Source organism: Oryzias latipes, chromosome 8, assembly GCF_002234675.1.
Source record: "Oryzias latipes chromosome 8, ASM223467v1".
Lineage (NCBI taxonomy): Eukaryota > Metazoa > Chordata > Actinopteri > Beloniformes > Adrianichthyidae > Oryzias > Oryzias latipes.
Window position 1 is genome coordinate 4424867 of NC_019866.2, and position 23579 is coordinate 4448445.

Consider the following 23579-nt stretch of genomic DNA (forward strand, 5'->3'; position numbering starts at 1 on the left):
GACGAAGCTGTGTTCATGCTACATTCCAGCTGAAACAACCCCATTTTCTTCTTCACTCTCTTCTTCTTAACCCTCTCTTTTTCTAGACACACGTATATATGCAAAGGCCTGGAGCAAAAACTTCTGTCGCATCTTTTTCTTCTTTTTTTTTCCCTGGCGCACAGTATGGATATGCAAATGCACGAGAAAAAGAAAAAAAAAACATGCAGCATTGTTGACACACGCTGCTTACTGAGAGAATGCAACCAAATACAAGACCGGAGCCGGTTTCTCTATAGTATAAGTGGCTTAAAGTACTTCTGTGTACTTTATTGTTTTTATTTATTTTTTAAATGTTGAATCCACAGTATGCCATCATATCTTCCAAACAGTATATCATCCAAGTAACACAGAAAAACAGAACCCTCAGGAACAAAAAAGGTAAAACAGACAACCTTCACTGCATGACCCACATTTAAATACAGCTTTATTCAGATCTGAAGACTCTTAGCTTTATATATATTTATATATGTATATTTATGTTTTTGACAGTCTGGTTTTGTAGCTATTCCTTGCTGAGTGGGCTGTCGTTGTCCTGCTGCCAATGTTCACGTCTGTTGACACCCGATGGGTAATTGATAAGGCTGCTGTCATGACAACTCTGTCCAGTCCACATCGACTCAACAGTCTTTCTCAAGCTCATTCCGGAGAGGCAGAGAGAGTGGGGTCTCCGTGAGAATATTGCTGTAAAGAGGCAGAGAGGGGAGCTTCACTTCCATGTGTCCTCAGAGGTACAGCGCTCCGAGCTCATGCGGCCCATCCCTCTGTGCACCCTGTTTCCAACTTCTCTCCAGATGCTCTGCGTGATGAGGAAAGGGGTGGAGGAGGTATCGATGTTACTGGGGCGTGTCAGCGTTCTGTTCTTGAGGACAGGAAATGTCTTCCTGATCCAACGGCTTACGCAAGATGCTTTGAACACAAGAGAGCAAAATGCCTAAACCAACATCTTAAGACCGTGTGTGCACAAGTACTTGGTTGATGGGATAAAGATAAGGAGGAAAACGGGGAGAGTGACGGGAGACTTTTCAACCCCTGTAAGCTCACAGATTTGCTAGCTCAGCTCAAAAATGGTGTGTAGGAGGAGCAGCAGTGAAGAACTCCCCGCAGGGTTCTCCCCGGGGACGAGGGAGACAAGCAGGTATGAAGACTGGTACCAGCCAGGTCACAGTCGGGGAGAGGACAGCAGGGGCCCAGCATGCAGACATCTGAATAGAGAAGGGGCAGGGACAGCTGCAGGATGAGGAGGGCAGAACGTTCTGTTTTATGCTGCCCAATCCAGCTGGAACCCTGAAAATCTTATGTCCAATCCAGTGCCAAATAAAAGCAACCTTTTGAAGAGACATTCGACATTCAATTCGGGATGCTGTCTAACTTAAAACATCTGTTCCACCTGGACTTTGTAAGATGTGAGGGTTAATCTGGAAGAGATTTTGGACTCTAGGGATCACTGGAGGAGAAAACGGCAGACATTTATATTATGTCTGCTTGAGATAGAAAAGAAAAAAAAACAACTAAGGGACGTGCATTCAGGCAGGTAAGTATCACTTTACCCTTTTAGAAGAACATAGCAAAGTTCTATAACGTTACATGATAAAGTTAAATTATTTCATTGGTTAAGGAGAAAAATGGCAAAGAAAATTCATGGAATACTGACAGTTTTCCTCCACACCTTTAAAAGGGCGCTCCTAATATTAAAAGTGCTTGTGCTTTACTGCCTTCATTTCTTATCATCCCTTTGTTTACAATCTCACTGGCTTACAGCCCCTCACACCCCCAACCCAACATTACAGGCATAACAAAAATGGCGAGTATCCAGTCGCACCGTTTTGAGCCAGATTCCAGCTCAGACGAGCAGAAAGAAGCCCTCCCTCCCGCTTCTTCTAACTGAATGAGCTCTGTTTCTTGGCCCCTCGTGCAGTGCAACTGAAGGTATGCATTCATGCCTCGCCTCATCCCCCTCCCCACAAAGAATGACTGTAGAGGGACTGCTCAGTTGCGGCTCGACTCCACCTGGGACGGCTTCATCCCAGGAAGCCGGGTTTTATCCCCACGTCAAGGTACATTAGTGTCAAACGGGTTGTCTGATGCTAACGTTTACTGACTCTTCACACCTGCGACTGCCGGTTGCTAATTAACCAGGAAGTCATTGTGTCCTCATGAGCAGGACGGCAGTTGACTCTCTGCACACATGATGCCAGGAGAAAAAATTCATTTCTGTGTTGTGCACAGCTCTCCACTGATATTGTTTGCGAGAGTAACATGAGCTGGGCCAGCCAGTGGCCATTTATCCTAATGAGAGCAGTTAACTCTGGGTCGAGCTTCAGCTGCTGGCTCCACACAAAAGCATCACAGCAGTCCTGTGGACGTCGGCACGTCCTTTTCCCGCTGACATGATGCTTTCTTTTTTTTAGGATTGCCCTCTCGATGAAACCTTAATTAGCTTAGAAGGAGATTAAATTATATGTAATTATTATGATAATATTTTCATCTGTTCAAGATAACGGGCAGACTTAAGCGAACACGGTATTTGTCGAGAGAGAGCAATCTCCCTCTCACAGTCAAAGTTATCAAAGCGTGAAATCAGGAATCCTTTCGGCAACAAAATGTAATCTTTTTCACACAGAGGGGACAATGGAAAGCGCTGCATATTCTCGTCTCTTCTCCACTTTAATTAAGAGCTTGCTGAATCTCTCCGTCTCTCACTCTTCTACCTTAAGAGTGGAGGGCCTTTTTTTATCTGCAGAATCTAGTTATTCCCCTCACACGGAGCCCTTTCCCAAGTTCTGGTCCTTAACAATTTTTAAACAATTTATTTGTCTTCTTTTTATGTGGAAGCAGCATAACTTAAGAATCTGTTGAGGTTAAAGCGGGCGGACACACATAAACTGGATTGAACGTTGTTTTAGATTTAAAAAAATATGTCGTTTTAGCTCAAATAAATCTGCGCTTACTTATCCATCTGTAGTCAAATGTAAACACTGTATGTTAAAGTCACAACTCGAGGGCACACAAAGCTAAGCACTTTATGATGATTGTAATAAAGTTGAAATTTGTCTGCAGGTCTCCAGTGGATGTTGTTCCATCATAGAGGCCACTTCAGATTCATGGACTCTTTTATGACTTTGCAGAGAGCGATATAGTGAAGGGTAATTAAAATGAAATTTGGACAAAATTCAAAAATGTCTTGACGGATGACAGAGATTCTGGAGAGAAGTTGACATTTCTGAACAGGACTGAGGTAAGAATTGGTTTGTTGGGGATGCTAGATTATCACCACCAGTCCATGAAGCATCTGAAGAGCCCCCCTTCTCTGCATACTGTTGTTAACTTTGCATATATGCTTTTACGTGTTACAATAGTCAGGCTACTTTTTTTTTCTTCTTAAATAGGTTTGTTGCTTCCATTGTGGCATTCAGAGCCGTGGATTTCCTCTTCTAGAGTTTGGTCATTCCTTTTCGTACCCCGTTTCCTCTACCCCACCCCTCATCATTTCTAGCCCGAGGGCAAGTAGGGCATCTCGTTATGGTAGTTGTAGTCTGGGCAGACCTTCTGTACCAGGCGGTAGTCCGTACTGTAAAAGGAAATGTAGATACAGATGACTTTAAAAGGCTTGGAGCAAATCCAGGACACGTAGCTCTGAATCTGCTCCTGAAGGCAGGTCTGGGATGGGTCGTAGTTGCACATCGAGGTGCGCTTGCTTCGATCCACCTTTTCATAGTCCACCCGGCAGTTAAAGATCTTGGAGTCCTTGGGATAGACCACGCTTTGGCGCTCCAGGTCAAACTCCACTGCTTTGACTGGTGGCACCAGGCTGACGGATATGTTGCCCTCGCCCGTTGAGTTGTGTCGAAAGAAGACGCTGAATGTGCCGTTACCATGATCCACGATCTTTCCAGTTATCAGCAAGTTAAGCCTCACTGTTTTAATATTGGAATAGAAGTCTCCCCAGCCAAACATCTTCTTGAACTTGCCAGTCTTAACGATGGGCCTGCGTTTGACCCTGGAGCTGGAGGAGTCAGGTTTGAGCAGATCGCTGCCTAACATTTCCCAGAACTCCTGTTTAGAAAACTCCTGTTTGGAGAAAGGGACTGGGCTTTGGTAGGGCAACTCAAGAGAGGTGGCATTAGCAGCTCTGCTTTTACTGTGCAACATCCAGCGGCTCAGGGGGGAGACGGACGCCTGCCCGGTCAGGAGACCCAATGTCTTTGAGGAGTCACTTGAAGAGCTTTTTGGGCTGGAATAATCTTCTTCCTGACCCAACACCACCTGGAGAGACTTGAAGGAAAAAGAAAATAAAAGTATTAGGAAGGCAGAAAGAAACGTGCACACAGATTAAATACTTAATCGATACCTAATTTACTGTTCACACCTTTGGTGTTGTTAACTCTGACATTTTACCAATGAAATATATATATATAAAAGAAAAGAGATGGATGGAATTTTACAGGCGTTGCTATTATTACATTGGTTTGTTTACCTGAGCTTCAGGAAAAAAAGGCTCCTTCATGTCAAGTTCCTACAGAGTAATTCCCTGAGCTCACTGAGCTGCTGGGAGGCCGAGGGGGATCAAGTAACGGATTCTTACTGAATATCAACGCCAAAACCAAATTCAGGTGGAGTTTATTACCCTGGTGGTCCTGCTCAATAATTCTGAAATTGGCCATCTGCTTCTAAGCCCGTAAAAAAAATGACGTACCACCAGTGTGAAATGTTTTCTAAGGTCAGCGGTCAGGGGCAGAATCGGCCACTTTTTTAACATCAAGTATCCAAACGAGCGGCTTCACTTTGCCGGTCCTATTTTCACTTGAAATTCATGGGAGGATTATCCAACGGAAAATAAATGACTCATATATATAAAACCTTAAAGGAGCAAAGTCCACGTGGGATGTACACTCTGCTGTGTTTCATGTGTTAAAGTGAGCTTTTTGCTTCTTAAGCACTGCGGTCTGTGTGCAGAGGAAACTGTTACTGCCTCCGAGCGTTTCGTTGGAGGATCAAAGTGTTTGAGAAGGGGGGAGGTGGGCCAGCGGGAGGGCCCAAGAATAGAGTGTAATGTCCAATTAAGGCTTTCAGTGTTTTAATTAAAGAAAAAAAAACTGTCAGTACACACACACAAACTTGTCAGATGTTAGCATCAACTGAAAGCCATGGGAGGAGAGAGATGGGATGGTGCCGCTGCTTCACAATAGCTATGCGGAAGGTGTGAATGTAATGGAGGCATCTAATGGTAATGATCTATTAACAGGTAGCTTCTGTCTAATGTGCTGTGAAAAGTATCCATCATAGTCGCGTCCTTTGAGTTTGGAAGAGCGCGGGCGCACAAACACGCGCGTCTTGTAAATGATGGATTGTGGTGGATGCATACAATAATGCAAATGTAGAAACACTGGTGTAACTTGCATGTGTGTGCTTTTACCCAGGGAGATTTTAAAATGATGCATAATGCATGCATCCCCGTCTGTGCTCTGATCCATCCACTGTGTTGACTGCCACAGCTTCCTCATACAGGCTTAGTCAGGATTATTAAGTCTGACTCATTTCTATTCCGCTTTATGCGGCTTTTCTAAGCTCGCTCACATTTGTGAACATGCTCTGCAGTCAGTCAGTGATATTGATCTCCCGGCTTTTCAAAAAAACATATTTCCGTTAGAACCATATGCATGGCATTTCAAGTGCTTTCGACGATGCCCACTGATTGGGTTATGGTCTGATGTCTGGACTCGGTGGGGAGGACTCCTCTCCTCCCTTGATTCGCTTTAATTCCCATGGGGGTTTGCAGACCAGACACCCTCTGCCCCAGTTACCTGTCTGTTGCTGCGCTACGCTGCTGCTCAGATCTTTTAGCTTTTCCCTCAGGGGCTGATAACAGCCCTGACAAGGACTCCTTCCTCTTGAAGCAGATAGTTCTAATGCTTTAGTTGAGAAGCACAAATTCATTAATACTTGAAACAGTTGAGGAATTATTGATTTTTGTCTTTTCAAGTGTATTTTTATTTTTACAGAGACAAAACAGGATAACTTTGGTGCAGCATTCCCTGAGGTTGCCATTGATGGACTACTTTGTGTTTGATTTCTGTTCTTCAATGGGCAGAAGGCAGCAGGGCATCAAGGGGAGCAGTCTGTCTGCCTCTCAGATGCCACTTGGGAGCCCCTGTAGAGACCAACAAAAAAAACCCTGCGGGCTTCTAAAATATGCCACTCTTGATTTCAGCGTTTTGCTGTACTTGCCAGCTGTACCAGAGCACAAACATATTGCAATATGCTTTATTGTAGCGCTCGGATTAAGCCTTGTATCCCCCCCTCTCTTCCTTGCCTTGCACAGCTTTCATAATGGAGCCAGAGAGGCTGAGCAGCACGAGTAGAGATGAGGGGAGTTTGTGTTATTGCTGAACAGAGGGTTTAAGCGTCTGGTGCCGCTGCAGATGTCAAATTCAGCTTCAAATCACTCTTGAAGACAAATCTAAGTTTCAGTTGGCAGAAAAAACTCTGATCTGCAAGTAATACTGATGATTAATAATAATATTAATATCAAACCTGCTGGCTGCATGTTCACCACGCATTACATGTGATTTCAAAGTTAGAATTCTTTCCAATAAATATTTGAACACTCTTGCTATTCTCAAAAAAACTGCCTACCTCTACAACTCTGTTGCCTCCATGCATTTAACTGGGGAAGTATATGAGGTGTAGGATTCAACATTCAGCACTCTTCCAACTTAGTCTTCTGCTTAGTAAGCAAATTAAAATGGTAAAGAATAACCTTGGAGTTGAGTGTTTTTATGTGGCAAGAGATTAATTCATTGTTTCACTGAAAACCGGAAGCTGCAAACTCGTTTTAAGCGTCAGGACAACCTGCTGTTCGTATCATCTGCTTTAACATTTGAAACTAAAAAGTCATTTTCTATCAACAGACACCGGTTCATTTCGGATCAGTAGGTCAGAGACTTCTCACACAATCTCCTTACAAGCTCTTTCTCTCCTTATGTTTATTTATTCGGTTTCTTCCCAGCTTAAAGTCCTGGAGGTTCAGTGTGGGCGACGGGCATTTGGGTCTTTCTGAGGGGGAGGAGGTTCAGGGGGCTTTGTCATTTTTCATGTTGGCTAAGTGAGTCAGTGCAATGGCTGCAGAGAAGGTGGCTGTGGGCCCTGTCGCTGTGGTAATTGTGAGTCATTCAGGCTTAGTGAGCACAGGCCCTGGGCCTGTCTCTGCATGAAATACAAAGGAGGAAACTGTGCTCACAAGGCTGCCCCCCTCCATGGACAATTATCAGCCTACGGCAGCGACAGGTACACTTTCAAAGCTGTTCCTCCGCCAATTGAAGCAATACAGACGAAGATCTAGCTCATTGACGGTATATGAGAACTGGACTGAGTGAGAGTGACATCACACATAGAAAATGGCTTGCCGTATTTTTTTGAGTGTCACTTTTTTTCTGGTTTGTTTTTGGATTGTTCGGCCAGAGGTGCGACTTCTACTCAGGAGCGATTTAGGATTTTTTTTTTCCTTTTAAACATAAATAGGCTCATATATTGTATAAAAAAACGGTTGTCCTTTAGCGCTTGTTTTTGGAGTGTCAAGTTTATAAACCCATTTTTGGACAGCCATTGTGTGTTGCACCATTTACTTTTGACATTTGATTGACTATTTTATAACCTGAATAACTTATGCTGCAAAAATAAAAAATAAAAATCATGAAAAAAATTAGGATTAGCAAAAACATGTTAACGAAAAGGTATCAAAACAAGAATGGTTATTCTGACCAACAGAATGACTGACTGAGTAACAGCTGTTTATTTCTCAATGCGATTTTATCTCAGTCCAGTTATCTTATTCAATCAGTTATCTAGTCCAAGGACACAGTGACTGTTAAGGCTGTGATTTGAGTCCACGACCAAGAAAGCAGACAGCTAATTGACGTGCAGCCTCTCCTGACTGGCACCACCTTTAACCCAGGTCAGGACTCTGTGCAGGCCAGTCAAGTTCATCCACACCAGACTTTGTTGTCCAGGTCTTTATGGACCTTGCTTTGTGCACAGCCATGTTGGAAGAGGAAGGGGCTGCTCCAAACTGTTCCCACAAGGTTGAGAGCATGAAATTGTCCAATGTGTTGGTATCCTGAAGCATTCAGAGGTCCTTTCACTGGAACTAAGGAGCCAAGCCCAAGTCCTGAAAAACAACCCCGCACCATTTACTATGGAATTACGTTTCTGCCATAAACTGAAAGGGCGTAAAGAGAACTAAGCGGGCGTATTTAGGAACTGAGCGAGTGAACCTTAAAACCGCGCAGGCGCAATTCTAACTGAGAAGTGATCTTGCGCGGTCAATTCCTTTTTGCGCGCTCATGTGGATTTACGCTCAGTGTTAAGGGGGCGTTTTTGTCACTTTTGGGGCAGGAACCTTTCTGGTTGATCTGATTGGCTGAAATTTGCATGGCCTATCGGCGAGGCAGAGGGGCGGGACCTTCATTTTTCAGTGCGGTGGGGGGGGGGTTAACAGGCGGCTCTTGAGCTGCGTGCAGCTCTCTGCCTTTTATCATATTTTCTATATTCAGTACTTTATAGTACAAAGGAGCAGATATGTGAATAATGCAGAACAACTTCGTTTGGAAACCCTGGAAATGCAAAGAGACACGATTATGAGGCATAGTTTAAACTGCAGCTGTCAGCTACGCGGAGGAACACGGGAATAGAGCAGCTGCAGTTCGGTTAAATTAGATCTTCACAGATTCGGACTTCCTGCTTCAATAACTCTTCTGATAAACGTTCAAATGTGTCAGCAAGTATCTCACTCATTTTGTATTAACACAGAGAGTGAACTACAAAAGCATTTTTAAAGAAAAAAGTTCGTTTTTATTGCCTTTTAATCAGAATTGTTCGTTTCAAGCTGTGAATGCAAACAGAGCAGCGAGCCGGCTGCCAAGGGAGCGTCAAAAAAGTGCAAACTCTGTGAAACAGCATTATGTAAAAATCAGTGAACTTTTAAAAAGTGAATAAATGTCTATATTTATATGAATTGGTAATGAACACTTGTCAGCATAGTCATGCTACATTATTATTTATTATACTAAATTTTGTTAGAAAGTCAACCTCCATTTTATTGCTTATAGTTTTTAAAATTTAATAAATATATGAATCATAACATAAATGCACAATAGCTCTGAAGATACTAAAGCTTCTGTCACCAAACCTCCTGTACTGACTAATCATGACCTTATTGTCCTACTGCAATAAAGATTATGTCATAATTCACGTTTATTGTAAGGAGTTTTTCATATTAAAATATTGATCAGATTTGGTCAAAAATGCTCAATGGCTTTGAAGGTGCTGTAGTTAGTGACACAAAACTTCCTGTACTGACTAATCATGACCTTATTTTATTTTATTATATTATATTTTCCTACTAAAATAAAGATTATGCAAAAAAAAAAAAAAAAAAATCTGGCATCTTCAGAGCTATTGAGGATTTTTGACCAAATCTGATCCATTTGTAAATATGAAAAATTCCTATAAATAAACAAAGTGAACTATTGACATTCTTTATTTTAGTATGACAATAAGCTCATGTCAAGTTACTGATAACTTTAGTCATGATTCATATCTATTAAAATTTGAAAAAGTATATGCAACAAGATAAAATGAAGATGGACTATTCTACAAAATATGTATTGTAACAATAATATGCTTTATAATAGTTTTATGATTTTTTTTTTAAGATTATTGATTTTTACACAGTGGTGTTTCACAGTTCACAGAGGTTGCACTTTGTTGACGGTCCCTTGGCAGCCGGCTGCTGCATGTCTGTTGCATTCACAGCATAAAGCGAACAATTCTGATTAAAAGGCAAAAAAACGATCTTTTTTCTTTAGAAATGCATTTGTAGTTCACTCTCTGTGTTAATACAAAAGGATTGAGATACTTACTGAAACATTTGAACATTGATCAGAAGAGTTATTGAAGCAGGAAATCTGAATCTGTGAAGATCTTTCTAACTTATCGAACCTCACCTCAGCTCCCAGAGAATTTAAAATAATGAATCCATGGTTCACAAGTGAGAACGCTGGAAAACCAACTCCGACAAGACAAGAAGACGCAGCAGCAGCTGAGTTTCCGCGAAAAAGGAAAGGCCTGTGTTGGAAGAGCGACTCGAGGCTCAGCGCTGCTATCAGCAGATGACCGTGAAAAGAGCCATCCTCCTCCCCCCTTACCGGGACACAGCGCCGGCAAGTTACTTTGGGACTGCAGGACTTAAAGTTGGCCTGAGGTGTCTGCTGTCACTGTTCTTTGGAGCCGCATAGCAAAGAGACGGACTCTGATGATGAGGAAAGGGAAGCCGGTGTGTTTGACAGAAATGTAGTCCAGCTGTTCCAGATGCAGAAGATGAGGACTTTGATCGATTTTAAATGCTGATTGATGACTACAAAAAATAAATCACAACCAACTCAGTTTTGCGCTCGCTCCCCTTTTTAAACACACACCAGCGTGCACGTTTCACCGGTATGTGTGTTAACGTTAAATACAGAAAAAACGCTCAAAACTGAAACGGCGCCGTTTAATCCGGTGCTGTTGTAAGGAGAGGAGAGAAGGGGGTTATGAGAAATAATATGGCTGTAATTGTGTGTTTGTCTGGCAGGTCAGTGTGTGGTGTGGCTCTTTGACTATCACAGTTAGAGATGTCGGCTCTTTGTGTCAAACTTGTTTGTCCCCCCCTGTTAGAGACAATCATAGAAAAAAACCGCGGATGTAACGTGGATTAAAACATTAACCAACGACCCAAAACTAAGGTAAGAAAGTGCAGCGGGGTTTTCTGTGCTGTATGTTTTCCCATGTGAAATTCACTGCATTTGTTATCGTTTTAATGCTTTTAATCCACGTTACAGCCGCTGTTCGATTTCTATTAAAGCCCCAAAATAAAAGTCCCGCCCCGCTGCTTGGCATGCAAATTTCAGCCACACTGCTCAGTTAGGATTTCAGCCGTTCTGTTGTAAAATACGGGGTCGCTTGGTTAGAATTGCGCCATCACAGTTTTAAGGTTCACTCACTCAGTTTCTAAATACGCCCGCTTAGTTGTCTTTACGCCCTTTCAATTTTTGGCACTTATGTAATTCGATAATTTACCCTCCTCCACCAAATGTCACACTCGTCTCAAATGCTGTCTGAAATGTATCTTTCTCCTGGCAACCTCCAAACCCAGACTCATCCATCAGATTACCAGATGGAAAAGCGTGATTCATCACTCCAGAGAAGGCGTCTCCACTGCTCTAGTGTCCAGTGGCGACGTGCTTTCCACTACTGCATCCGACGCTTTGCATTGCACTTGGAGATGTGTGGCTTGGATGCAGCTGCCCGACCATGGAAACCCACTCCATGAAGCTCTCTGCATGCTATTCTTGAAGGTCACATGAAGTTTGGAGCTCTGCAGCAATTAACTGTGCTGAAAGTCGACAACCTCTTCACACCATGCGCTTCAGCATCCGCTGACCCCTCTCCGCCAGTTTAGGTGGTCTACCACTTCATGGCCAAGTTGCTGTTGTTTCCAAACTCTTGCATTTTGTTATGATAGAGCTGAGAGTAGACTCTGGAATATTTAGGAGCGAGGACATGTCACCACTGGATTTGTTGAACAAGTGACATGACTGTTCCACACTGGAACTCACTGAGAGCAGCCCATTCTTTCACATATGTTTATTACAACAACTGTATGCCTGAGTGCTTGATTTTATACACCAGGCCAAGTGATTAGGACACCTGAGTCAGATCATTTGGATGTATGAGCCAATACTTTTGGTAATAGTGTAACTGTCATCTTTGTATTCAGAGGTGTATAAAGTAACGAGCAGAGTATCTGCAACTTTTCGTTTTTTTAAACTATTTAACATTCGACTGGGGTGCAGAAAAGTTTCCCATTTATTTCAACATCGATGTCTAATTCTAATTTTACCCTGTTTGTTTTTGCCTCAGATTCATGTATTTTAAATGTTGTACGATGTCTCAGAGTGTCAGAAAAGCGCCTTTAATAAGATAAAACATCACTTTTATTATTATTCATTTAGTCAGCTGTTAAAAAAAGGCCCAGTAAGTCTCTCTGGTGATCAAAGTAAAGCATTTAACACTTTAGGAGGCTCATATGTTCCTGACCACAGAGATTAAAGCCTAAACTCAAAGAAGAGTAAGTTCTTGAATTTATCTGCTGGATGCAAACGGCACTCCAAATGAATGCTAATGGAGCCCTGACTGTGCTCCAGGCTACTTTAAATATTCATGCATCACCATATTATATTAAAAGGTGATAATACGCTGATGTGATAACCTGACAAGAAGCGACTAAAAGCCCGTTATTTCAAGTTTAGGTGATCAAAAATGGAGATGGTTTCCTGTTAAGTTTTACTAACTCAAAGGATTTGACGTGAAGTGAGACAGTTCTCACAAAATATATTGTTTTCTTTTTTTTCTGACATGAAAGACGATCTAAAGTAAAGTAAATTGATTTAGTAATGTCTGTTAAGCCACCGAGCAATGCTTGAATCATGCGATCACCCAGGGGAGCTGACAAGTTCAATAAGCACTTGACTTTCTTCTGGCTGTCGAGTTGAAATCTTCATTTCTAAAATGACACCAGTTTTTAATTAAAGACTGAAGCCGCTCAGATTTTTGCACTGTCCGTCAAAGCCTCATTCTTTCTCCCGCTCTCCAGATGTAATATGCTCACCACAGGAGGATTCTCTGCTACATGATTAAAGTCTGAAAATAACTAATTATTCTCCTGGCCAGTGCCGATCCAAGAAGAGGTGACGGAGAAAGGTAATTTCACCAGAAACAAGCCATTTGACTCTCCATGAATAATTCAGTCCAGCTTGCTTTGGGGTCATCAGAGTTTAAGGTCTGCATCAGGTGATGAACTTATAGCGCTGAATCTTTTTATCTTAAAGTCTTCTCTCAATCTGTCCCCCCCTCGTGCACGCTCCGTGCTTTTGACCAGCTCATTTTTGAACAGGTTTAGTTGTGTGGGTCCCTGAGGAATTGAGCTCATTTTGTATGCCTGGAGCAAAACAGGGCCCTGAATTGGCTTTCACATTTTTTACATTGTAAGGTATCGACAAGTTGGGGGTGTGAGGAGGATGGAGAGTGGCAACAGGGGGACACGTTTGGCCTAGTTTCTCCCGGGGGAGTCTCGTACCTGTCTGATAAAAGATGAAGGATCTCTCTATGCTTCGGTGTCAAAATCATCAGTTAAAGGCATTTTTGTCATCAATTTATATGCACCCCATCTGACAAAATACACAAACAGCAGTCAGTTTGACACAAAACAAAAAAAAACTAAAGTTCCTTAAGTCTTCCTTCACACTATTTTAAAATTAATAATTATAAAAATAATAATAATAATAAAAACAACATAACTGCAGGTAAACAGAGAATGTTGTGCTTTTTTGCTAAGATTTGTTTTTTTGACACGATGTCCACCTTTGTTTCAGAAAGTAATCTGGAGTGTTTATTTCTTTGAATATCTGTCAAGGACTACAAGCTGCTAAAACCACATTCTGTGTAATTTGTTTGTCTCTTCGTAGCAAACAGATTAAAGCCACAGAAGTCAACTGCTTCTCTGGTTTTCTATCGAAGTTGGCTCTTTTTGTGTGTTCGGACTGTTTGCGGTGTGCAGGAACAGGAAAATCAAAACAATTAGAAACGCTTCTTGTGAGGTGTCTTACTCTGACCCTGTGAAGTTATGTTCACACCGCCCTCAGGAACGTGCGTTCAAGTGACCACTTCCAATAAAAAGTCTAAGTAAACTAAATGCACGTTGCAGTGTTCTGCAGCAGGGTGGGACTGTATGCAGTATGGATACTGCAGCGCCTTGGGCCTTTTAAAAAGGTAGTAAAGGCCGTGTCACACAGCCACTACAAATCCTAGCCACCCTATTGCATGGATGAAAACTGGTCAAAAACCACACAAAGAACAAAAATCAAAGTAAAGGCCAAGTTTGGCCCAAAATTTGTGCATCAATTACATAATTTGAATGTGATGTGTGCACCGTATAAGCGATATAAAAGTTATACATGGGTGGTTAATGCGTGAAAAGTCCGTTAGACAAACATGGAACGGTCGTGGAACGCCAGAAATCTGCGTGTGCATGTCGCAAAAATTACGCACAGCTATGTAAGATTTACGTAACACCTAGTACGTAAAGTATGAACAAACTGATCCGAGAGCCCAAAACCGAATTAGCATAAGAACCCTCAGCCGCAACTTCCGCTAAGTCTGTCATATATCGGAGTAGAGCTCTGAAAGAAAAAGTCTGGGGTGATATTTTCGCGATTGGCCGGGCGTCTACGTGTTGCACCAAACCTCTTCCAACTGTAGATGGTGGACATGCGCTGGTTAACAGTAGAAAAAGTTGATGCTCGTCCATACGGTGGAAGCGGGTTCAAGAATGCGTGCTTTTGAACACACGTGACATGGGAACGTACCATCATAATAGCTGTATAATGCAGCTTGACTCCAAAGAAGGGCTTTTTTAATGCAAGTTTCACCCAATCACGAAGAAGTTTAGAACCTTTAATCAAAAAGAGAAATATTACATGGTACAGTTAAAGCAGTAAACTTTAGAAAACCAATTTAAAGCTCTACATTCACCCCTCACCACTGAAATCAATGGATTCTGCAAAAAATCCTCCTCAAAGGTCTCTCTGCTTTTTCAATCCACTGCATTAATTGGAAACCCCTATAAAGAACCCCCAGCATGCCTTGTCTGGACAAGTGCATCGCTCTGACCCCGAAAATCACTGTAGCATCACAGCCCGGCGTGCTGCTGAACTGCCCACGAGATGTTTACCCATGCAGAACTGACTGTTTACAGATTGTCAGAGAATTTGGAATTGGCTCCTGTTCACTGGTCATGTGCTGGCGTGATATAAAGTATCGGAGGACAGGAGCCGCAAAGTCTGCAGCCGCAGGTAAGCTTAGGCTTCCTTTATCCTGCCCACTGACAGCTGAGGGTTCTCCCTTCAATAATCCAGCATCCCCTGGTCCCATGTCGCCTTTTTCTGATATTGCTGAGAGGCCTACTGATCTTAAAACAATTCATTTGATATTAACTTTTTTTTTTTCAGAAAACACTTAGAATCTTTAGAACAGATTTAAATAACGTTTACTAATATCAGTTGCAGCATGAACTCTGGGAAATTATGCCAGCTGAGGATTTTCTAATCCTTTTTATTCATCTCAGTGTGAAAGTTTATCTGATCTCCTGGGAGTTACACCCACTCATTCTACCTGAGACTTCGAGTCATTTTTCTTTGTGCCGCTCTCTGTAATCCACCCTTCACAATCGCACCCTGCCGGCTCCCCGGCAGCCTCCCAGAGAGCGGAGCCACAATAAATTGTACCGGTTTTGACTCGACAAAACAGATTCTGTCTCAGGACAGCTGAGCGGTTCACTGTGAAGAGCTGTCAGAGTGTCAGAGAGAGTCTCCCTCTGACTCCGTCTGTCTCTTCTGGGCTGCTTGCAGCCTCGGGGAGGGGGTAAATGGGTGGTCAAAGGGTGGAGGGGCCCCTATGGGGTCACTCACACTCAGGTTGTGTATAACTGGCAGATTGTAACTTCAATGGCTTCCTCGTGTTTCTATATTTGTTTTTCTTCAGCTACACACTTGAACAAGGAAAAACATTTAAAAAATAGAAAAATGATGTCACCATACATGTTATGCTTCGTTATACAATGAAAAAACTGTTTTGACTCTAGTTGAATGACTTTAATTGTATGAAATGTAACTTTTTTAGAGTTCTCTACACGTTAACAGCAACATAATTTATTCAGTCAAGTGTTGGGTCTGTTTTAAAATCTATTTAGGTAAATACTGAGCGACCTAAAGGCTGTCACTCCCAAACTAGGAGATTTTCCTGGGTGATGGGAAGTATGGACGGGCTTAGTCTGTGGCAACAGTCCTGCCATAGAGGAATATCTAATGAACTACTGCCGCTCAGCAGAAACTATGTCCTAGGAAAGGACGGTTTTCATAATTTTGGCTAAAAACTGTATCATCATTAAAATACCACTGGGAACGCTTTTAAAATAGATTAACGACAGTTGGAGTGGCTCACAAATAAGTCTGAAATGCCAGATTCATGGTTTTAGTTTGAGTAAAACACATTTTGCTTTTGTTGATTAAAATATTGTGATAGAAAAAAAAATTATTTTCTTTAAAATATAATTTCCCGTATAGTTTTAAATAATATTGTATACATTTAGGTGAAAGAGTTGGACTGTATCATCTTGCCACAAGTTAGTTGAATCTTTAACGTATAGATTTGTGGACAATGTATCGACAAACCAGATCAAAAGGAAAAATACGCAACCCTAGTGTCTCCTAAAGTCGTCAGATCCAGGATGGGATGCCAAACTAAACGTGAAGGTTGCATTCAAGCACCAAGACTTGCTGCATTATTGAGAAATGCAGCAGCTTTACGCCAGCACTGAGTCTGCATAAGTGAAAGAGTCTGAGTTTGTTCTTTGATGGTTTGGCCAGACCGTCCTGAAGGCCCACGTTCCTTTGCATGGTGGTTTGTGATGAAGGTCAAGGCCTGAAGCTGTATTTAGGACCACACCACTAAATCAGAGCTGTAGCAGTCACCTGTGGATGTTTGTGTGCAAGTTCTTTTAAAAGCTAGTCCATCACAGGAGAGGCAAAACCATTGAGATTTGATTTCAACTCGTTTGAAAAAACAATGAAACAAAAGATTAAAATAAATAAAAATGTATTTGTACAGCACTTGAGGTGTAGACATTCTTCTTAACCATGAACAAACGATTATTCAAATAAGGATTTTGCCACCAAAACTGCTTAGAGCAATAATATACTTTAAGTGACAGCAGAAAGTTTTCGATGAGAGAGAAAAAAAACTGTAATTTATTTTAGAAATGAAGGAACAGTGGCTGTTTCATTATCCAAAAAGCTTTCACGGTGATGTGAGTCTGTATTGACCTGCGTGCTCTGCTGAACATGAACAGAAAATTAAATGTGAGTGATTTCTCCCAGTGATCCGCTCTCTTTGCAGCTTTCTGTACGTGTCCCTCTGCAAAAAACAAGTTTAACGCCCCCACCCCTGTCCGCGGCCAGATTTTGATTTTGTGCCGCAAGAAATACATGAAACATATGAACATATAACATATTCTTTTGCCTCGCTAGGTTTGATATTGTGTCTCAATAGAGCCTATTAACTGCAGATCAGAAGTTGAGAACACAATGGAATGCCCCCCCGTAAAGAATGGGACTTTTATTCTTATTTTTATACCAAGTTGGGCTTCAAAAGCTCTTTTTTCTGACAGTTCTGGTCTCATAAGATGAAAGACGTTTCTGCTCAGCTGCAGATGAATCTGGATGGACAAGGTGAACGACCCTGTGATGAAGACAGGCGTGTAGGAAACATGAATCTGAGGCTTTTTGACAGGTTGAGACAGAGTTTCCAGGCTAGTCGGGGTAAAATTAGTGTCATAAAACCATCTGCTACTTAGCATTATGCACACATTTTCAGTATCTGAATGTGTCTTTGCTGCTCTGTGGTTCAAAGATATTAAAGACCCACTCCAATAAAATTGAGTTTTTGATGTTTGTAACATGTTCTTGAGGCAATTTTCTGAGGATGGACGACATATATTAAGAAAGTCAAGCTTAAGATGAGTATTTATTCTAATCGTAGTGAAGCAGGAGCAGCAGAAAAAAAAATACATTTGAAAAAGAGCTTAATTCTGAAGAAAATATGCTCGGCAAGCCACAAACTCCCTGCTTTGAGCTCTCAGCATCGGGGAGGGGAAGGGGGGATGGGATTGCCAACGGTCAAAACTCAGAGGCAAATTTCCAATGAACTACATAGGTTTTTGATTTGGGCTAAAAACAGCAAAATTATATATAAGAGACCACTGGGAGAAGATCAAAAGAGGACTGGAGAGAACTTTAAAGCTTTACATGTTTGAGAGGGATTTGTTTTAAAATTGAACAAGTTTTAAAAATGTTGCAAGAAGGGTGTGGCTTTTAGCTTTAAATTCTAGGGTTGTAATGATTGATCAATGATCGATTTCTATTTCTACGTTCCAACCAGATCAATCTGACGTAGACAAGTTGTTAATCAAATTGACCGTATATTTTTTTATAGAATTGTTTCAAAATGAAATAGAATAATATTGGAATCAATATTGGAGAATACAATTTGGATCGAGGCACGGTGAGTTTATCTTACTATAACCTAAAAACGACCATCATTGCCATTAATTCAAGTTTGCAAGAAACAGAAGGAATTTGGAAAACTTCACTTAACTATTTAGCACCCAGATGTTTGTCTCTGAGTCACACAGGTTGAAGGTTTGGCTAAAGGTGTTCTGGATCCATTTCAAGATTGTTCAAAATCGATTACGAATTGTATCGCCGACCACAAATTATGTGAATCGAATCGTTATTTAAAGAAATCGTTAAAGCCTCTCCAAAATACTCTAAAAGATCTTGACAGAAATATAGGCTTCAAACAATGACAGTTTGACGTCTTCGTCAGTCGTCTGACAGAGACGTATGTCGAAACATGTCAGGTGTGTGAAAAACACAACCGTGTCTGATAACAGAAGAACCAGGAAGTCAGTTAATAATACAGACACTATGAACTTTACTGCACTTATAACAGTTTGAGCTCAGCTGAAATTCATTTATCAAATCAATGTCTCCAGTTCATTTGAACGGACAGCTGACTGGAAACAAAGCATCTCCTTTTTTTCCACGGATGCACAGACGATACCTAAGGCCTCCTCCACAACGTTCTTGCTTCTGTGAGCTCCATCTTGCTGATCTCCTGCATCTTTATTATTTCCAGTTTACAGCAGAATTGTCTTTTTGGGGGCAAAACAAACAGTTTGCCGTTCATAAGAGTATGTTTGCGCTTGCATTCCGTTTGTTGAAACATGACAGTTTAGGGCAGAATAATGAGAATAAAATTGTGTTTGAAAGTGGAATGACCTTGAAACAATTGCTGCGAGAGAGTCTGCTGTCCGCTCAGTTCAGCGCCCCGTTGGAGTGCTTTTATTCTCCTGTTTGTTGAAAGGCAGGGGTCTCTTTTACTTCACCTCTCCTAGATTTTATCAAATAGGTTTTGTAATTCAGATTTTCAACCTTGTGCTGTTCCAACAAAACACTATAGCTGTTTGCGGTAAAACGTGCCGATAAGTGGATTATGTTTTTTCTGCAATAACACTCGTATAATAATCTATAGAAAATTGTCCATGTCTGTTTCTGACTTGATGTCATCTAATTAGTTAACTGTTTGTTTTTAGCTAAAGGTTTTACTCCAGATCTTAATTAATTCAGTAAATTAACTTAAGAAAAATCTTGTTTTTAAGTAAAACTATCACTTATTTGAAAGCTTCTTTAAAAACAGATTTTCCATGAGCAACACATTAAGTTAATCAAATGAAAACTTTACAAACCGAACAGCAGAAGAAAACTGTGCAAAAACATAGAGCTAACAGTCTATTCCTATAAGTGAAGCTTTTCATATCCATCAAACAAAAGGGGCAGGTCATGCAGCTAACCGCAGATTTAATGTCATATTCACTCTAGACTTTCTAAAAACCTCTGGAATCAAAAACTTTTAAGTTTTCACGATAGAAAAAGAGGAAAAAAAGCATCAAAACTTGGCAATTTTCAAACTTAATTATCACACAAAGAATTTACATTTTGAAACGCGCCATTAATCACATAAACACCGAGAAGAATGGCACATTGACTTAACAGTCATAAATATTAGTCTCCATTTCCAAAAGAGCTCTTGAGAACAAACCTCCTCTGTAAATTGCAGCACTATCACTACAAAAAAAAAGACCTGGATTTAATTTTTAACGCTTCTGAAATTAATCACTGCTCTGTTGCATAATAAAAATTTACTTAATTCATTAATTGCTCCCTAATTTATCAATGTCACCCAGTTAATGAATCTCCTGCTGAGGGATGCCAAGTGCATTTCTTACAGATGAATGTTCATCCATGAAAGAAGGGGGGGGGGGGAGTCCCTGTTTAATGGTATTATCATCCCCCCCCCTCCCCCCCCCCCCCCCCCCCAGTTCTTTTGGGTTACAATGGGCTGTATTCCTGCAGCTGACAAAGAGCTTCTGGAACCAAGATGACACGTGCTAAGCCTATTATCCCTTCTCTGGTATCTGGTTGTACTGCTGAAAAGCCTGAGTCCCCATGTTGTTCGACAGCGTGTGGTCTCCTCTCTCAGAAAGAACTGAAGAATCAGTTCAAAAGGCTGTGACTCTGCCAATTATACCGGCACATTCATTTACAACTGTCTGCTCTTACTGAAACCACCAAAAGAACGATTACTCCTCTTTAAGCTTCAGCATGAAACTTTAATAGGAGTATCAGAAGGTCATCCTTGAAGGTATGCCGGCACAAAGGAGCTGCATCAAACAGCTTCTCCAACATTTCACTCTCCTCGTCTTTTTGGATCTCTGCTCTGTCCCTGGGCTCTCTGGGATGACTGAGCTGTGCTCAGCCCAGGGGTTTCGGCAGAAGGATGTTTTAACTTTCCTCATGTGATTTCTGAGCCGACTTCTCATTAAAGGGTACGGTTTAATATGTCTGAGCCCACATGAAAGACCAGTGGGTGATCTAAATTCTATAGGGCTGGAAGATATTATCAAGACTTCAGAAAGAGTTTGCTTGTTTCATCTTCACATCTTCCTCGTGGAAAAGAGCTGGATGTTGTGGATTCCAGAGGAGTGGTACATTTTAAATGTGAATTTATTTAGAAAAAATTTGAAATCTTAAGATTTTATGAAGTTGCCGATACGGTGCACTGTCAGTGACTGATGATAGTTTAACCGGAATTATTCATTAATTTAATGAACAATTTGCACGCGTGTATTGTTATGAACCAACGTTAAAACGCGTAAATCTATTAGAAATAAGATCACCTGTGCTCAGGCGGTGCACTGCACGCTCTGCTCGTTTTACGCACGAGGGGGATCAGAGCAGCTGTCAACCCTGAGCCGTCAGAGCAACTAGAGCTCACCTGACTGTCTGCACATTTGGAGAAAAAAAGACATCAACCTGAGCAGATGCACCAAACAGGACAGATTAAGGAGGAAGTATGTCTGCGTCTCGGCAGGACCCGAAGTTTGATGTTTTTTCGTGCGCGCAGAGACGTGCGTCGCTGGCGCAAGGTGCGACATGTTTGTAAATGTGAGGAAGATGCGTAAAGACTTGACTTGCACTCTCTTCTTTCTTACCAAACAAGCGGTTCCGTTGAGGAGGAGCAGGATGAAGCCGCGGTTGGGACGCATCATTCCGTCGCGTAAAACTCGCAGCACCCCCTCTCCGGAATAAAAGAGTTATCAAAAATGTTTAAAAAAAAATGCCCGAAAACGGGCTTGGTCCTCTTTCAGGAAGATGCTCCTCCAAAGGGTCCAGATCCTCCTGTGCAGACGCGCGGTCCCATATCCACAGCAGGCTGGATTGCTGCGTCCACGCACCGAAAACCCCTCGGAGCCCCCACTGTTCTGCCTGCTCTCTCTCGATCCCGCGATTGACTCAAACTAGTTGTGATTTGAAAAATCCATGTTATCCAATTATTAAAAGAAAAAGAAAATAGAAAAAAAAGGTTGGAACAGGACAGATCCCAGTTCAGGGAGACATGACTTCACTGGGAAGCTGGTTGATCATATCTGGCACCAGAGGCGATCCTGGAGGAATGAAGCTGCAGAAAGCTCCTGCAGAAACTGAGCAGCACGGAGACTGGAGAGAGCGAACAGACCTTTTTTCTGCGTCTCTCTCGCTCTCTGAGTGTTTGTGATTATAACCCCCCCACCCTTTTTTTTTTTTGTAATCCCTTCTCTTTTTCACTGTCTCTCCTCACCAATCCAGCTTCCAAACTCTTTTCACTCAATTAAGCTGACAGACAAGAGACTGTTAAAATAAATAAAAAGATGGTAAACATCTGTTCCACAACTCTGAGTTCATTGGCTTCTCGGTTCCAATGTTCTTGCATCAATTTTTCCAACCCACAACGGTCTTCCTGCTTCCCATCCCAGCAACCCATCATTAAACAAAACAATCAATGTGTGGGAGGAAGGGATTGATTGGGATTTTTTTTTTATTGGTTCGTCAAATCAAAGATGCCTCAAATGTCATACGATAGTGGAGGAAGTTTGGGTAAAGTGTCACAGCTCCAGGACAACTCTGGCTGTCACACAATAGGTGTTCGCCCTCCTCACAGGTCAGCCATTGATGTGCAGCTCTGCTGGGCAGTATTGACAAACGCGGTGAGTCCAGATGAACCGCTGACCGTCACCTCACTGAGGTGTGATTAATAAAGACTCTCTTCAATAACACGCAGTTCATCAGAAGCAGGTTAATGAACTGGAATGCAAGATATCACTGCACAGGTCGCCGAGCTCCCAACGGCTCCATTTCTGCTTAATTAGACTCATGGATGAGTTGAAGTGTCTTGCTCTGTTCTGGCTCTGCAGCTTTTCTTCTGTCAGACAGTCAACAACAGAAGAAAAGCTGCTCTGTATTCCACCGTCTCCGGGTCAGAACCTCTGCTTTCACACCAGTTTTGTTTCACATTCACTCATCAAAATCCCTTTGCTCTTGTTTTTCTGCTTGCTAATAATGCACATTTACTGTTGTAAAAAAGGTTAATTGATCTCGGGTCAGAGGTTAATTGGCTCCACTGGCCTCCAACTGAGAGACCTAATCCCTGACTGAGTGGAGGTCAGAGCTGCAGACTCATGAATATGGGGAGACCCTGCAGTGACCAAGACATCAAAGACATCTCGCAGAATCACACTCCTCCACCTTCCTCTTCTGTGTCTCACACATTCACTGCTCATTACCATGCAGGCGATGTTGATGAAAGTGGGAATGAGCTCATTTAAGTGATAGCCTGATCCGTTTTCTCCTCTTCTTTTTTATTGGATTATTTCAAACGCTTAAATGTGATTGTGCAATTCAAACCTCTGCGGTTAGCCGGGAAATTGTGGGAGCTCAGTGGGACATGATACGGCAATCCATAAAGGGAAATCCGCTCCCCAAACCACAATCGGGACAAAACGACAACCATAATAAAAGTGCTTTTAAAACATTCATTTATACACATACTCTCAACCCTGAACATACTTATGGGGCCATAACTCAGCTTGAATGCTCTTCAGAGGACATCCAGACGAGCCACAGTTTTTTTTTTTTTTCACTCATTAAAAAAGCACTGTTTGTGTAAAAATGGCCATCGCTTGGCACCCGGCATAAACTCATCCTTATGTTGTTTTACATATCTCACATTGATATTACAAACAGAAATGTTTGCTTTTTTCCTTTTTTTCCCTCCTTCTTGCCAAACTGCAACAGTTGTGCTCAATCATTACATTGCTTGACATGTAATCCTGTTTCACAGTATAATTTAGTTTGAATATGGAGCTGCAGGCGACAGACAGCCTGGTGAGGCGACGCTGAGCCTCACAGTCCATGCAGGAGTGTTTGCTGCCCTCTAGTGTTAAAATACGG

At 41.8% G+C, this 23579-nt stretch overlaps 1 protein-coding gene across 1 annotated transcript; it reads right to left on the reverse strand.

Moving 5' to 3' along the window:
- Nucleotides 1-267: 267 nt before the first annotated feature.
- On the reverse strand, nt 268-21842 carry LOC101170021 (neurexophilin-1). The gene is made up of 2 exons (XM_004071249.4): nt 21305-21842; nt 268-4314 (listed from the first exon to the last, which is right to left on the reverse strand). Exons 1-2 carry the CDS (start codon nt 21359-21361, stop codon nt 3532-3534), a joined length of 840 nt encoding a protein of 279 aa, XP_004071297.1. The 5' UTR covers nt 21362-21842; the 3' UTR covers nt 268-3531.
- Between the last annotated feature and the right edge of the window lie 1737 nt (nt 21843-23579).

Excerpts from the sequence above, each read along its gene's own strand:
- LOC101170021 (XM_004071249.4), bottom strand. The coding sequence starts at position 21,361 with ATGATGCGTCCCAACCGCGGCTTCATCCTGCTCCTCCTCAACGGAACC. Across the intron at positions 4,315-21,304 it reads TCAACGGAACCGCTTGTTTG|TCTCTCCAGGTGGTGTTGGG; the intron begins GTAAGAAAGAAG and ends TTTTCCTTCAAG.